The sequence below is a fragment of the Pelophylax lessonae genome (genome assembly GCF_965119305.1).
Source record: "Pelophylax lessonae genome assembly, chromosome: 5".
NCBI lineage: Eukaryota > Metazoa > Chordata > Amphibia > Anura > Ranidae > Pelophylax > Pelophylax lessonae.
In genome coordinates this window covers 469,678,709-469,694,643 of record NC_138772.1, presented here as the reverse complement: position 1 = coordinate 469,694,643, position 15,935 = coordinate 469,678,709, and the positions used below count along the sequence as shown (strand labels likewise).

The 15,935-nt window shown below is 44.7% G+C and overlaps 1 protein-coding gene across 1 annotated transcript in view; it reads left to right on the top strand.

Annotated features, from left to right (window-relative positions):
• The window catches only part of CALB1 (calbindin 1), a 103,460-nt gene that overhangs the window by 66,487 nt on the left and 21,038 nt on the right, over window positions 1–15,935 (top strand). Inside the window, exons 5-6 of the mRNA XM_082257292.1 lie at window positions 1,163–1,219; window positions 3,287–3,364. Coding sequence (XP_082113418.1) covers window positions 1,163–1,219; window positions 3,287–3,364 — 135 coding nt within the window. The remainder of the gene's footprint in view (window positions 1–1,162; window positions 1,220–3,286; window positions 3,365–15,935) is intronic.

Below are 15,935 nucleotides of genomic sequence, written 5' to 3'. Positions count from 1 at the left end.
AAACTTAAAAATAAAATAGGAAAATCGATTTTCATATTGTTAGTTTGAGAAATGTTATCTAATGTTCAGTAAATACCATTTTTCAATAATGTAAAACTATAACAAAAGGTAAAATGCATCAGGCTAATCATCCTAGTAAGGTGATAGACAGCTGAATTTTATCTCTAGAATTTTTTTTCTCTGTAATAATAAATAACTGGTGAATGCCCTACAGTGCATTGTGTGCAGCGATAAGAACTATAGATTGAGGAGGGTTATAGTGACCCTGTAAAAATGTAAAATAAAAGTAGCCTGTTATACAAGAATTTTTATACTTAACCTTTTAGTGGACAGCGAGTCAGATTTCTGCTGTCTTTGACTTCTATGGGTGTGTCAGATAGCGTGTGTCCTTCTGGGCCGTGTGGTTCCTCCCACCAGCATATACGTCACTACAGAACACAAAAGCTCACATATCTCTTTAATGCCTAGTACACACCAGTAGTTTTATTTTCATTCAACCGAGCAGAACTGAACAAAAAAAAAACCTGACAGCTCAGTTTGTAGCCACTGTACTAACTATCTGATGTTAGTGCAGGGATCTCCCCTGCTGTTCTATTGTGTTCTGACAGGGGGGCGGCCCCCCACCAGAACACTCTGGTCAGCGCTCTCAGCCATTAGCTGAGAGCGCTGATCGGGAACGGATCAGAAAACCTTTTTCACTTATGCCCCTTCAACAGAAACTGGCCAAACGACTGTAGTACACATGGACTGAATATAAGCCTGTTTCTATTCAACCGGTCCATGCCGGCCATCATTTGGCCCAATGTGATCACTTAAACAAAAGGGGAAAAAGGTATTTTAATTGTTTTTTATATATCTATACACAAATGTTTACATTTCATTTCCATTTTTTAAACTGAATGAGTTATTTTACAAGATGATCGCTTACAACAACTTTAAGACAATGAAGATTTTAAACATTTGTGGAAATACAGCAATGGATTGGGAGGTGGAATAGCAAGAGACTCTGTCCCTGAATGGGAAAAGTGATAGAGTCTCTTTATAATAATGTTTCCACCCAATATGGAACTCAAGCATATATTGTACTTGATGTAATTAAACATTTTATATTACACTGTTGTCATCACAAGACTTTTTTTCAATGGGTTTTTTGTCTTTCTAGACCTGGCGGAGATATGACACTGATCACAGTGGCTTCATAGAAACTGATGAACTTAAGGTAATATTTATATAACATATGAAATACTGCCTCTAGGGTGCAGATAGCACACATAATGTTTTAGATATTAGTTTTGATTAAAAATGTAATAAAATCAATTTTAAATTCAAAGAGTATATACATTTGGCACCATAGTTATTACAGAATAATATAATCTCAGCAAATGGTAATTATTGACACAATAATGTTCAAACCAGATTTACAGTAGCAATAGGATGTTGAAACTGGAGCTATTTTAACACAGCCAACATATATATATATATACACATGTATGTGTGTCCACTTGTGAGATATCAACCTGCAAAACACTTTCACTGATTCTAGACCTCCTAATCCAGGAGGTCTGAAATTGCTTTGGCTCTCCCACAGAAGGATGGAAGGCTCTCTCTATTCAGTATGATGCCAGCTGCATACATCAAATCCCTGTCTCAGATGTGAAAGGAGGGAGAGGGACCCACACAATGTAGCAGTTTTCCCAATTATTTATTTAAAATAAAATTGCACGCTCACAAAAAAGGAAGGAACAGAATCAAATACCACTCATTCAAACTGGAGTGATGACATCACCACTTTACCCAATTCTTACGCGTTTCGTTCCACATAGTGTCATCCAAGGGATGCTGGAGTAGCATGACATTTGAAAGGTTGATATCTCAAAAGTGGACACTATATTTGTGATTATCTTTGGTCTTTTATTTAGAGACCTGGTTTATAGTTCACAATTGAATTTGTGTTAATATCATTTGGGCATTTGTATGTAACAGCGCAACGCATTGTTTGTTTATAGTCTTCCTGATGACAGATTCATTTTAAACAGTTAATAATAGTGTAGTATCTTTAACTGTTAAGTAATAAAGGTAACTTAGATTAAAAATCTCATAATTTTAAGTGACTCGCTAATTATGTAAAAGCTACACTATGAAAAGTTCATGGAAAATATTTTTTTCAAATGTTTCTAATTAAAAGCTATATAATTAAAATGAGTATTAAAATCTGCTGAGCTGCTTTCCCCTATCAGGTCATTTTTTTCTGTCTGTGTCCTGCTGGGAAAATTTCCCTTCACTTCCTGTTCTAAAGAAGCAACAGGAAGTGGGAGGAGATCCCCCCAAAGTAAGGGGAATTCCCATTTTAGACATTTGTCACGAGCCAACATTCATTTCCATAGAAAGATTCCTCCTCCCCTTTCCCCTACCATCATCTCTATTGCTTTAGTGTTAACATTTTCTGTCTTGCTGGTCCCTAATACCAGTAGAGGGATGAATATCCTCAAAAAGACAGCAATACAAACAGGACCAAGGGTCTTACTCTTCCCTAATGTATCCACAAATAAGGCATTTAACTTTTACATACTCTTTAAAGAGGTTGTAAACTCTTTTTTTATTTTCTTTTTTCTTACTTACCCTGCAAGAGAAACACATAATGAGCTAGTATGCGATGCATACTAGCTCATTATGAAATACTTACCTTAGAACGAGCCCCCGCCGTGCCGTCCGCTTAGCTGGATGACGGGCGACATGTCTAGTCGCCCGTCTTCCGGGATCGCGGCATCCGGCCATCTGATTGGCCGGAGGCGCGGTGACGTCACTCCCGCGCACGCGCGCGGGAGCCGACAGTCACGGCACGGAGTTCTGAATGAACGGCACGAGCGGCCGTTCCTTCAGTGCGCCTGCGCCAGTGACGTCACTGGATGCTTCTAAGGTAAATATCTCCTAAACGGTACATGTTTAGGAGATATTTACAGTACCTATAGGTAAGCCTTATTATAGGCTTACCTATAGGTACAAGTTGTAGAGGAGGGTTTACTTCCTCTTTAAGGCCTTATCTGTCCATAATAAAAAGGATGTATTACATGTTAAAATAGACTATAAATACAATATACCATAATACCGTATACATAATACAGATGTCCTACAAAAGCATAAAACCAAATGCATAAATAGGAGTAAAGGCTCTTATACTGAAGTGGGTAAGCACCTACAGTAAATACATTCACAATTACTGTTCTCCTTTTTTACCAGAAATTCTGACATTTCTAAATTGCTTATCTAATATTTGTGTCTCAAATAGAGTTTTCTTAAGGACTTACTAAAGAAGGCAAACAAACCATATGAAGATATAAAGTTAGAAGAATACACACAAATCATGGTAAGTTTTTCCAATACTATAGAGAAAAGTGACTTGGTAAAACTGTAGATTGCAAGCTTTGATCTTACTTTATAAATGGTTATAGGCAAATAAAAAAAAGTAGTTTACTAATTTGTTATACCGTCCTTAAAGTTATTTTCTGCTAGTGATGCCACAAGTGAGCTAATGACTGTGACTGTCCCTTGGCAAATGAAATGATTGGCCAGAGCAGTGCAATGAATCCCATACTATTATTGTATTGATTATAATGCTATCTTCATGATAGTTGTTTTACATCAAAAGTTAGTAGATTGTAAATAATCATAAGATTTGCTTTAAAACTGAATTTAGTACTTTATGCTAGACTGTAGGCTCACCTTACCTTCTAAAGTAACCCCACATTTACAGAGCACACACTCCCATTCACAGATTACCCATAAAGCCTAGGGTGCCCAAAACCAGGTCTTGCCCCCAACCCTCCCCCCACACTATTTTATTGTAATTGGAGATCAACAGAATGGCATTGGGGAGGGAGGAGGCATATATGCCTAATATAGTTCCTGGATTTTGGGGATCCCAGGGCAAGCAACTGGAGGTGCCTGTAGCTTGGCTGCCAGGGATTAAGGAACAGGTAAGGTTCAATTTAATGCAACCCATTATCACAGGGCACAACTCCAAACTTGGAAGTTGGATGTTCATGAGATCCTGGGTTCTATTCATGTTGATAAAGACCTTTATTTGTGGTTCCTACTAGGCCAGGGATCACCAAACTACAGCCCTCCAGCTGTTACAGAACTACACTTCCCATGAGGCATTGTAAAACTCTGACATTCACAGACATGACTGAGCATGATGAGAGTTGTAGTTTCTGAACAATTGCAGGGCCATGGTTTGGAGACCCCTGTACTAGGCAGTATTTTCATGTTGTAAATGAAAATAGGGTCTGTGTCATTGTCACAGTGATTGCTGGTGTTGCCCAATTTATTGCAAGTTATATTATGACTATAAAATAGTGCTACCACCAGTGCAAAGGGTGCACAAAAGCTGCAATGAATGCATGTTTCATACTTTCTGGTGGTCTGTAATCATCAATTATTTCCTTTAACTCTTTCAGAGTCACTACACTTTTTATAATTATTTCTACTTATTTTCTACCATACTCATCTTTTCTCATTGCTCCGGGCAGTGGCGTACCAATGGGGGGGGGCGGGGGTGCGGCCCGCCCCGGGTGCCACTCACTGGGGGGGTGTCAGCCGGTGTCCTGCCCGGTGTGTTCAGAGTCAGACAGATCCCGCTATGTGAAGGCAGCTGCAGTGGCTGGCAGCTCCTTCAGTCCGTGCTGCTAGTGGGGGGCGGAGCCACGGCGGGAATAAGGGGACGGAGCCGCGGCGGGAAAAAGGGGGCGGAGCCTCGGCTGGAAAAAGGGGGCGGAGCCTCGGCGGGAAGAAGGTGAGTGCCCATTGCAGAAGTGTGTGCTGGATAGGAGGGGGATGGGGCTGCTGCATATAGAGGAATTCATCTTTCTCTATTCTTCCTGCAGCTTCCTGCTGAATAACTGATTCTCCTCCTCTCCCTCCTGCAGGAAGAATAGGGAAAGATCAATTCATCTATATGCAGCTGCCCCATCCCCCTCCTATACAACTTCTTTTGCTGGCCCCCCAAAGTTCTTAACCTTCTCCAGTGCTCCTAATCCCTCCCTCAGTGCTTTTAGCCCCTCTACCCCCAGTGCACTAGACCCCCCCTGTTCTTAAGCCCCCCCCCATGCTCTTCAACTCCCCACAGTGCTTTCTCCCTCCCCCCAAGTGCTCCCTGTCCCCCCCCCAGTGCTCTCCAACCCCCTGATTTTCCTTGCCCACCCCCCTAAGTGCTCCCTGTCCCCCCAGTGCTCTCCACCCCCATGATTTTCCTTGCCCACCCCCCCCCTAAGTGCTCCCTGTCCCCCCAGTGCTCTCCAACCCCCTGATTTTCCTTGCCCACCCCCCTAAGTGCTCCCTGTCCCCCCAGTGCTCTCCACCCCCATGATTTTCCTTGCCCACCCCCCCCCCAAGTGCTCCCTGTCCCCCCAGTGCTCTCCACCCCCCTGATTTTCCTTGCCCACCCCCCTAAGTGCTCCCTGTCCCCCCAGTGCTCTCCACCCCCCTGATTTTCCTTGCCCACCCCCCTAAGTGCTCCCTGTCCCCCCAGTGTTCTCCACCCCCATGATTTTCCTTGCCCACCCCCCTAAGTGCTCCCTGTCCCCCCCAGTGCTCTCCACCCCCCTGATTTTCCCTGCTCGCCCCCCAAGTACTCCCTGTCCCCCCAGTGCTCTCCACCCCCCTGATTTTCCTTGCCCACCCCCCTAAGTACTCCCTGTCCCCCCAGTGCTCTCCACCCCCCTGATTTTCCTTGCCCACCCCCTAAATGCTCCCTGTCCCCCCAGTGCTCTCCACCCCCCTGATTTTCCTTGCCCACCCCCCTAAGTGCTCCCTGTCCCCCCAGTGCTCTCCACCCCCCTGATTTTCCTTGCCCACCCCCTAAGTGCTCTCTGTCCCCCCAGTGCTCTCCACCCCCCTGATTTTCCCTGCTCGCCCCCCAAGTACTCCCTGTCCCCCCCAGTGCTCTCCACCCCCCTGATTTTCCTTGCCCACCCCCCTAAGTGCTCCCTGTCCCCCCAGTGCTCTCCACCCCCATGATTTTCCTTGCCCACCCCCCCCTAAGTGCTCCCTGTCCCCCCAGTGCTCTCCACCCCCCTGATTTTCCTTGCCCACCCCCCTAAGTGCTCCCTGTCCCCCCAGTGCTCTCCACCCCCATGATTTTCCTTGCCCACCCCCCCCAAGTGCTCCCTGTCCCCCCAGTGCTCTCCACCCCCCTGATTTTCCTTGCCCACCCCCCTAAGTGCTCCCTGTCCCCCCAGTGCTCTCCACCCCCCTGATTTTCCTTGCCCACCCCCCTAAGTGCTCCCTGTCCCCCCAGTGTTCTCCACCCCCATGATTTTCCTTGCCCACCCCCCTAAGTGCTCCCTGTCCCCCCCCAGTACTCTCCACCCCCCTGATTTTCCCTGCTCGCCCCCCAAGTACTCCCTGTCCCCCCAGTGCTCTCCACCCCCCTGATTTTCCTTGCCCACCCCCCTAAGTACTCCCTGTCCCCCCAGTGCTCTCCACCCCCCTGATTTTCCTTGCCCACCCCCTAAATGCTCCCTGTCCCCCAGTGCTCTCCACCCCCCTGATTTTCCTTGCCCACCCCCCTAAGTGCTCCCTGTCCCCCCAGTGCTCTCCACCCCCCTGATTTTCCTTGCCCACCCCCTAAGTGCTCTCTGTCCCCCCAGTGCTCTCCACCCCCCTGATTTTCCCTGCTCGCCCCCCAAGTACTCCCTGTCCCCCCCAGTGCTCTCCACCCCCCTGATTTTCCTTGCCCACCCCCCTAAGTGCTTCCTGTCCCCCCAGTGCTCTCCACCCCCCTGATTTTCCTTGCCCACCCCCCTAAGTGCTCCCTGTCCCCCCAGTGCTCTCCACCCCCCTGATTTTCCCTGCTCGCCCCCCAAGTACTCCCTGTCCCCCCAGTGCTCTCCACCCCCCTGATTTTCCTTGCCCACCCCCTAAGTGCTCCCTGTCCCCCCAGTGCTCTCCACCCCACTGATTTTCCTTGCCCACACCTCTAAGTGCTCCCTGTCCCCCCCAGTGCAATCCACCCCCTGCACCTTCCAACCCCCCTACAATGCTTTCCAAACCCTCTCTTAATTCTCTCCAGTTCCCCCCCCCCCCCCACCGTGCCCTTCAGCACCTCCAGTGCTCTCTGCTTCGTCTGTGCTCTCCGGCCCCCCTAGTGCTCTTCTATCTTCTATCATGTCCTCAGTCTCTGAGCATCTCCTGTATCACGTCTGTAGTCTCTGACCATCTCCTGTATCATGTCCTCAGTCTCTGACCATCTCCTGTATCAAGTCTGCAGTCTCTGACCATCTCCTGTATCATGTCTGCAGTCTCTGACCATCTCCTGTATCATGTCTGCAGTCTCTGATCATCTACTGTATCATGTCCTCAGTCTCTGACCATCTCCTGTATCATGTCTGCAGTCTCTGACCATCTCCTGTATCATGTCTTCAGTCTCTGATCATCTACTGTATCATGTCCTCAGTCTCTGACCATCTCCTGTATCATGTCTGCAGTCTCTGACCATCTCCTGTATCATGTCTTCAGTCTCTGATCATCTACTGTATCATGTCCTCAGTCTCTGACCATCTCCTGTATCATGTCTGCAGTCTCTGACCATCTCCTGTATCATGTCTGCAGTCTCTGACCATCTCCTGTATCATGTCTGTAGTCTCTGACCATCTACTGTATCATGTCCTCAGTCTCTGACCATCTCCTGTATCATGTCCTCAGTCTCTGACCATCTCCTGTATCATGTCTGCAGTCTCTGACCATCTCCTGTATCATGTCTGCAGTCTCTGGCCATCTTCTGTATCACGTCTGCAGTCTCTGACCATCTCCTGTATCACGTCTGCAGTCTCTGACCATCTCCTGTATCACGTCTGCAGTCTCTGACCATCTACTGTATCATGTCCTCAGTCTCTGACCATCTACTGTATCATGTCTGCAGTCTCTGAGAATCTCCTGTATCCTGTCTGCAGTCTCTGACCATCTACTGTATCCTGTCTGCAGTCTCTGACCATCTACTGTATCATGTCTGCAGTCTCTGACCATCTCCTGTATCACGTCTGCAGTCTCTGACCATCTCCTGTATCACGACTGTAGTCTCTGACCATCTCCTGTATCATGTCTGTAGTCTCTGACCATCTCCTGTATCATGTCTGTAGTCTCTGAATATCTCCTTTAGCAAGTCTCCAATCTCTTACTCAAACTTAAACACATTGCTAATATTAGCTATCTATCTATGCTGAAGGTAGGACTGTGCAGGGGAGGCAGAGAGTGCAAAAGGGGGAACTGTGATTAGAGAGACGGAGGGCAGACTGCAAGGGGCACTGTGATGGGGGGCTGTGAAATTTGTGCAAAAAATATTCTTGAAAACATTACATTTTTTGTGGGTGTTTTTACATTTTAAAGTCGGGAGGGGGGGGGGGTGCCAGATATAGGATCCGCCCCGGGTGCCAAATGCTCTAGGTACGCCACTGGCTCCGGGTCCTTTTAGTTTGAATGTATTCCATCTGCCCAGGCACATACCAGGACAATATATGGGTCATCACCCTTTTTTTTCAGCTTTTTGTATGGTGATTTCTGTCATTTTCTTTTTTCATGGGTAGGCTAAGTGGGCCTACACCTTGGTACCTCTGACCAGGAAGAACACTCTCATGCTGCTAATGCTGAGTTGGTTTTTTTTTTTACTTACCTCGTAGCGAAGAAAATATACTTACCTTACTTCCTTCTTCCTCCTTCCTCCGCCGTGGCCCGTGGTCACTGCCTGGCTCTGCAATGATTCCTGGGAGCTGAACGTCATCGCACCCAGGAATCATTGCGCCTGCACCGGCCCCGACGTCAGTTCCGGGGCGCGCGCGTCATCTCCTTCTAAACAGCTTCTGGGCATGCCCAGAAGCTGTGGAGGGATGACGCACGCGACCCGGAAGTGACGTCGGGGCCGGCGCAGGGCATCGTGGGACCGAAGAAGGCGGAAGAGGACGCCGAAGAGGATCTCGCTGGCTTCAAGCTGCCCACATCTGAGATGGCAGCGCTGGACAAGACGTTTTCAAGGTAAGTATTTGTCCTAACAGGTAAGTGCAACCTTGTGGAATGCACTAGCCCTGACTGTCCCGGGGGTATTTTTTTAAAAAAAAAAAATTCCAGGGTGGAACTCCGCTTTAACACTGTTTGAGGCTTCCATTCCTAACCTGCAAGAGATCACGAGCGGCTACTATTTACAAGTAATGCTGCTACTTCACCAGGTCACAAGGCCCATTGGCTCCTGTGCTTTAAAGCAGGTCAACCAATTCAACAATATTCCCCTTTGTGCCTGCAATAGCTGAGTTGTCTCAATTTTGGGATGTTCCCATCATTGTGTATCTACTGGTTGTTTTGCTATTCATTATTTGCAAACCTGCCCAATAACTGAGGCTCACCTCAGCTGCAGTGTCAATGCTGATCGGCTTCATTTTAAAAGCCACAATCGAAATGGCTTAATATGGAGTTGAACATACTAAAATGGCAGCAGAGGTTGTAAGTGTAAATAGAGGTGCATCTCATAAAATGAGAATATCATCAAAAAGGTAATTTATTTCAGTAATTCACTTCAAAAAGTGAAGCTCATATATTTTTTATAGATGTGTTACGAACAGATTGATATATTTGAAGCGTTTCTTTCTTTTAATTTTGATAATTATGGCTTACAGCTAGTGAAAATCTAAAATTCAGAATCTCAGAAAATTTTAATATTACATAAGACAAATATAAAAAGGATTTTTAAAACAGAAATGTTGGCTTACTGAAAAGTATGTCCATGTACAGTATAGCATCCTCTTAATACATGGTCAGGGCTCCTTTAGCATGAATTACTGCATCAATGCAGCATGACATGGAGGCGATCAGCCTGTGGCACTGCTGAGGTGTTATGGAAACCCAGGTTGCTTTGATAGTGGCTTTCACCTCATCTGTTGGGTCTGGTGTCTCTCCTCTTCCTCTTGACAATACCACACAGATTCTCTATGGGGTTTAGGTCAGGCGAGTTTGCTGGCCAATCAAGCGCAGTGATACCATGATCATTAATCCAGGTACTTTTGGCAGTGTGAGCAGATGCCAAGTCCTGCTGGAAAACGAAATCAGCATCTCTATAAAGCTGGTCAGCAGAGGGAAGCATGAAGTGCTCTGGAGTTTCCTGCTAGAGGGCTGCACTGACTTGGGACTTGATAAAACACAGTGGACCAACACCAGCAGATGACATGGCTCCATAAATCATCACTGACTGTGGAAATTCACACTGGACCTCATGCAACTTGGATTCTGTGCCTCTCCACTCTTCCTTCAGACTCTGGGACCTTGATTTCCAAATGAAATGCAACATTGTTTCCAGTCCATGATGATTTAGGGAACCATGTCATCTGCTGGTGTTGGTCCACTGTGTTTTATCAAGTCCAAGCAGGACTTGGCACCTGCCCACACTGCTGAAAGTACCAATACCTGGTTTCATGATCATGGTATCACTGTGCTTGACTGGCCAGCAAACTCGCCTGACCTAAACCCCATAGAGAATCTGTGGGGTATTGTCAACCCGGGCTTCCATAACACCTCAGCAGTGCCACAGGCTGATCGCCTCCATGCCATGCCGCATTGATGCAGTAATTCATGCAAAAGGAGCCATGACCAAGTATTGAGAGGATGCTATACTGTACATGGACATACTTTTCAGTAAGCCAACATTTCTGTTTTAAAAATCCTTTTTTTTATTGGTCTTATGTAATATTCTAATTTTCTGAGATCCTTAATTTTAGATTTTCACTAGCTGTAAGCCATAATCATCAAAATTAAAGAAAGAAATGCTTGAAATATATCACTGTGTTTGTAACACATCTATATAAAATATATGAGTTTCCCTTTTTGAATTGAATTACTGAAACAAATTAACTTTTTGATGATATTCTGATTTTATGAGATGCACCTGTGTGTGGCAGTTTGAACTGCCAGTGGCTTAAAATGGGAGTGCCAATTCTTTTTGGTTGAATACATTTTACACATTTTCATTGGCTAAACATGGAAACATGCATGCTGGGCGGCTGAATGTAGTAATGATAGTTTTAAATATTAAACATTTAAGACTGACAAATTCATTTCACCTACTTATTACACTGACCTCCTCATGCTGCTGAATGATGTATTATGTGTAGCAGAGCTTAATAATAGCATGCCAGTTATAGATTAAGAAGGAAGCTGGGTTGTTGAGTTATAGTAGTTAATGGGTGTAGAGAGAGATGTCTTATTAGATGTCTTATTTAAGCTTTATGCTCTGAAGGCAAAGTCATTACAGGCAGTGATACTGCTCTTTGAAAGGCGCTCTCTGCTATTATTAAGTGTCCTAATTCCTAATGAGCAAAACTGCATGTAATTTGGAAAGAGGAGCGACATGAGACTTGAGCTCCAGGCCGGCCGCATTCACTGCTGCAGTACCGTTTAACATGCACTGGCTAGCTACTTTCTGGATCTGCCAAAGACCTTATTTCACAGCAGTTAAAGGATAAGTAATACTAAACTGAAAGTTCATTTAATAGATAACAGTTAATAGCATTCATAAACAAATACATAAAATGTTTTGGTTGAAATATTTAACAATCTATTTTATTCTAATTTTATAATACGATGAAAGTATATGTAAAACCAAATACTAAAATTCTATATTTGAATTAAAATTAAAGCGGAGTTCCGGCCTCAAAAACGACTTTGGGCCATCCGCTTGCTGACATTCACCTGTAAAAGAAATGGATAGTCCCGATTTTTTTTTCTTTACTTACCTTGTTTTTGAAGAAAGTATACTTACCTTCCTTCTACTTCCTCCCTCTGCGGCAGCGGCTCGCGCCGTCACTTCCTGCTTGCGTTGACTCCTGGGAGCTGAACGTCATCACTCCCAGGAGTCAATGCGCCTGCACCTGCCCCGCTCGTCAGTTCCGGTGCAGGCGCGTCATTCCCTGCTAAACAGCTTCTGGGCATGCCCAGGGCAGGGCATTCTGGGACGAAGAGGACACGAAGAGGACGCCCTGGCTTCAGCTGCCCACACCTACAAGAAGTTTTTCAAGGTAAGTATTTCTTCTAAAAGGTAAGTGAAACCAGGGACAGTTCAGAGGCTATTGATTATGGAATGTACTAGTCCTGACTGTCCCAGGGGTATTTTTATTGAAAAAAAGTTTCCGAGGCTGGAACTCCGTTTTAATGTCATTTTGAAAGCCATTTTCAAGATTTTTAAATCTACAGCTTTCATTATAATAATACCTGTTGCTTCTGCCATGAAGGTATTTGTTCCGGCATTTCATGTTATAGAGTTACAATGCTCTCTTCCTGTCTCCCAGTTGTGCAACTGAGCTGTAACCTTGTCACATGGGCTTCTGATAGACTACACACGGAAAAATTCCCCTCCCCCTGCAAGGCTCCTTCAATCCCTCACAAGACGTTTTATGAATAGAGGAGGTGGAGCGAGGCTAAGTCCCGGTTCACACTATAGCGATGATAGACATTGCATGTGTTTCAGAGCGCACTGCTCTGTAAATCACATGCGATGTCCATGCAATGCGAATTTAGCCATTCATATTGTATGACTGAATTTGCATTGGTTTCAGACAGATCACACGCAGGACCCTTTTTATGGGTCCACAGCAGAATCGTATCGCATGGTGGTTCACACCTATGCGATCCGATTCCTGTCCGAACTGTCAGTTCGCACTGCGATATGCGAACTGATCTGGGGGTGTGGTTATCTTTGTATTGACACCCCCAGCGATTCGCATATGACAGTGTAAACTGCCTGCGATTGGAATGCGATGTGGGAACCCGCAGTGGATTTGCAGGGTTCCCGCATCGCATATATGTGAACCGGCACTGGCTGTATGAGAGCTAGCACTGTATAGCTCGTCATGAAACATCAAAGTAGCCAATCAGAATATTAAAAAAAATAAAATCCAATCCGCACTAAATTATAAAATGAAAAAAAAAATGTGAAGCAGCTGAGTAACTGACTATATAAATTGTGATAAAAATCCACAATAATAATAAAACAAAGAGCAGCGCTACAAAGATATGAAAAAAAATAAAATACAAATGATCACCTAACTATATACAAAGGTGTCACCAATATAAGTGTATATATAATGCAAATTATCAGCTATAGCAGCAAAATGGCAAATTACCATTCATATGAAAAGTGCAAAAAGTGTCAAAAAAATTCATACAAATATTCATATATGATTGTATATGTGAATAAAGTCTATAAAGCAGAATCCCATCATGAGAAATCCCTTGTGCAAGATGCTACAGAAAATATTTTCTGTATGTGTAGAGAAAGTGAATTCCACCACCAGACAGCAGTAGTTGTTACAGTGCGCCTCTTACCACATCAGTTGGGCCAAAGATTATAATGGCTGTAAGGCGTGGCCAACTACGATGTCCTAAAATATCTCTCTCGGTGTTCTGCGAACCATCAGCCTGCTGCCTGGGATACCGCTGTTAGTACTGCTGTTAAACTTTGGAGCGCTGATACTGTATGTTTAAGCTGTAACAGCTTTTAATAAAAGCATCCCCTTTTTAAACGCTCATCACGATGTAAGTGTATGCTTTTATTTCTGTCGGTGGTATTACATCTATGAATGCTGAGTGAGGAGTACCTCTTCCCAGTGGAACTCTCTAAGGATCTGAAAAAAAATAATTGTTGCTCGACATAAAGATGGTTAGGCTATAAGAAGTTTGCCAAGACCCTGAAACTGAGCTGCAGCACGGTGGCCAAGACCATACAGCGGTTTAACAGGACAGGTTCCACTCAGAACAGGCCTCACCATGGTTGACCAAAGAAGTTAAGTGCATGTGCTTAGCGTCATATCCAGAGGTTGTCTTTGGGAAATAGACGTATGAGTGCTACCAGCATTGCTGCAGAGGTTGAAGGGGTGGGGGGTCAGCCTGTCAGTGCTCAGACCATATGTCGCACACTGCATCAACTTGGTCTGCACGGCTGTCGTCACAGAAGGAAGCCTCTTCTAAAGATGAAGCACAAGAAAGCCCGCAAACAGTTTGCTGAAGACAAGCAGACTAAGGACATGGATTACTGGAACCAGGTCCGGTGGTCTAATGAGACCAAGATAAACTTATTTTGTTCAGATGGTGTCAGATGCGTGGCGGCAACCAGGTGAGGAGTACAAAGACAAGTGTGTCTTGCCTATAGTTAAGCATGATGGAGGGGGCTGTCATGGTCTGGGGCTGCATGAGTGCTGCTGGTACTGGGGAGCTGCAGTTCATTGAGGGAACCATGAATGCCAACATGTACTGTGACATACTGAAGCAGAGCATGAGCCCCTCTCTTCGGAGACTGGGCCGCAGGACAGTATCCTAACATGATAACGACCCCAAACACACCTCCAAGACAACCACTGCCTTGCTAAAGAAGCTGAGGGTAAAGGTGATGGACTGGCCAAGCATGTCTCCACACCTAAATTCTATTGAGCATCTGTGGGGAATCCTCAAATGGAAGGTGGAAGAGCGCAAGGTCTCTAACATCCACCAGCTCCATAATGTCATCATGGAGGAGTGGAAGAGGACTCCAATGGCAGCCTGTGAAGTTCTGGTGAACACAATGCCCAAACGGTTAACGCAGTGCTGGAAAATAATGGTGGCGACACAAAATATTGACACTTTGGACATTTTCACTTTTGTTGCCAGTGGTTTAGACATTATGGGCTGTGTGTTGAGTTATTTTGAGGGGACAGCAAATTTACACTGTTACACTCACTACTTTACATTGTAGCAAAGTTTCATTTCTTCAGTGCTGTCACATGATATACTTCTTTATATTGGTGACACCTTTGTATATAGTTAGGTGATCATTTGTATTTATTTTTTCATATCTTTGTAGCACTGCTCTTTGTTTTATTATGGTCAGAAAATAGTGCCTGTGTCCAATGAGATGCAGATGACTAGGCCAGCTGTGAAGATACAATGGTAGCAGTGGGAAATTCACCCTCCCCACTGTGTAACCTGGAAAGGGGAATCTAGTAGATGTTTAAAAGAAATCTATATGTGTATGGCCAGTTTAAGTCTTTGTAACGGACGTTCAGTGCTTACTGTACTGTCGAGGCTGATCTAAACTACCAATTTTAAAGGGTAACTCCATTTTCATAGGGAAAAAAAACAGCAAATAAAGAAAAAATAATATAGCGTTTACAATTGCGACATAAATCATATTGTAATTGAATGTTATTAAAATGTACCTTTCCTTTTCAATCTGCGGCTGTTGTAATTTTCTGAAAATGCAATGCAATATGGCTACCTGGAGCTGTTCTGTACACAGAATGTGTATTGACCACACCCCAGACACATAATTTCCTGCTAGTGTGATTGGCTCACCAATTTTACCAGAAGTCTGCCTAAGGTACAAGTCAGATTTCTGGCATCCCTGCAACAAAAAAGGTAATTTTTGGTGAGATACTCCCAATAGGAAATCACGTCTAAAGGGATGCAGGCCCAGCAGCTTTCCTCATTAGAGCCCTGCAGCTGCCACGGCTGATAGATAATTATGAAACCACTCCCATTTGACCCACTCAGCACAGAGGCACAGAGGAACAAACAATGATTTCTTCTGAATAACATAAGGTAGGAATCTGCAACAAGGTTTGTTAAAACCCTTGTAATGTACATAGATCACCCAGAGGGGAATGTTTTTTTCTCAGCAAAAGTGGAGTTACACTTTAAGTAACACAGCAACCATCAACACATGGGTCATATATCATCAGAAGTGATTTACTGGTGTATAGCAAATATCTAAAAATATTTTTTTCCTTGAGTTTAGATTTAAATACTGAAACATTATATGATTCTGGGAAATCCAGGAGATTCCATCCCCTTGAAAAGTACCCTTGTATTGTATTGTGTTTTGGGACAGGGGCCTCTTCCCCACCTCTGTGTGCCCCAAAAAGCAGGTGGAG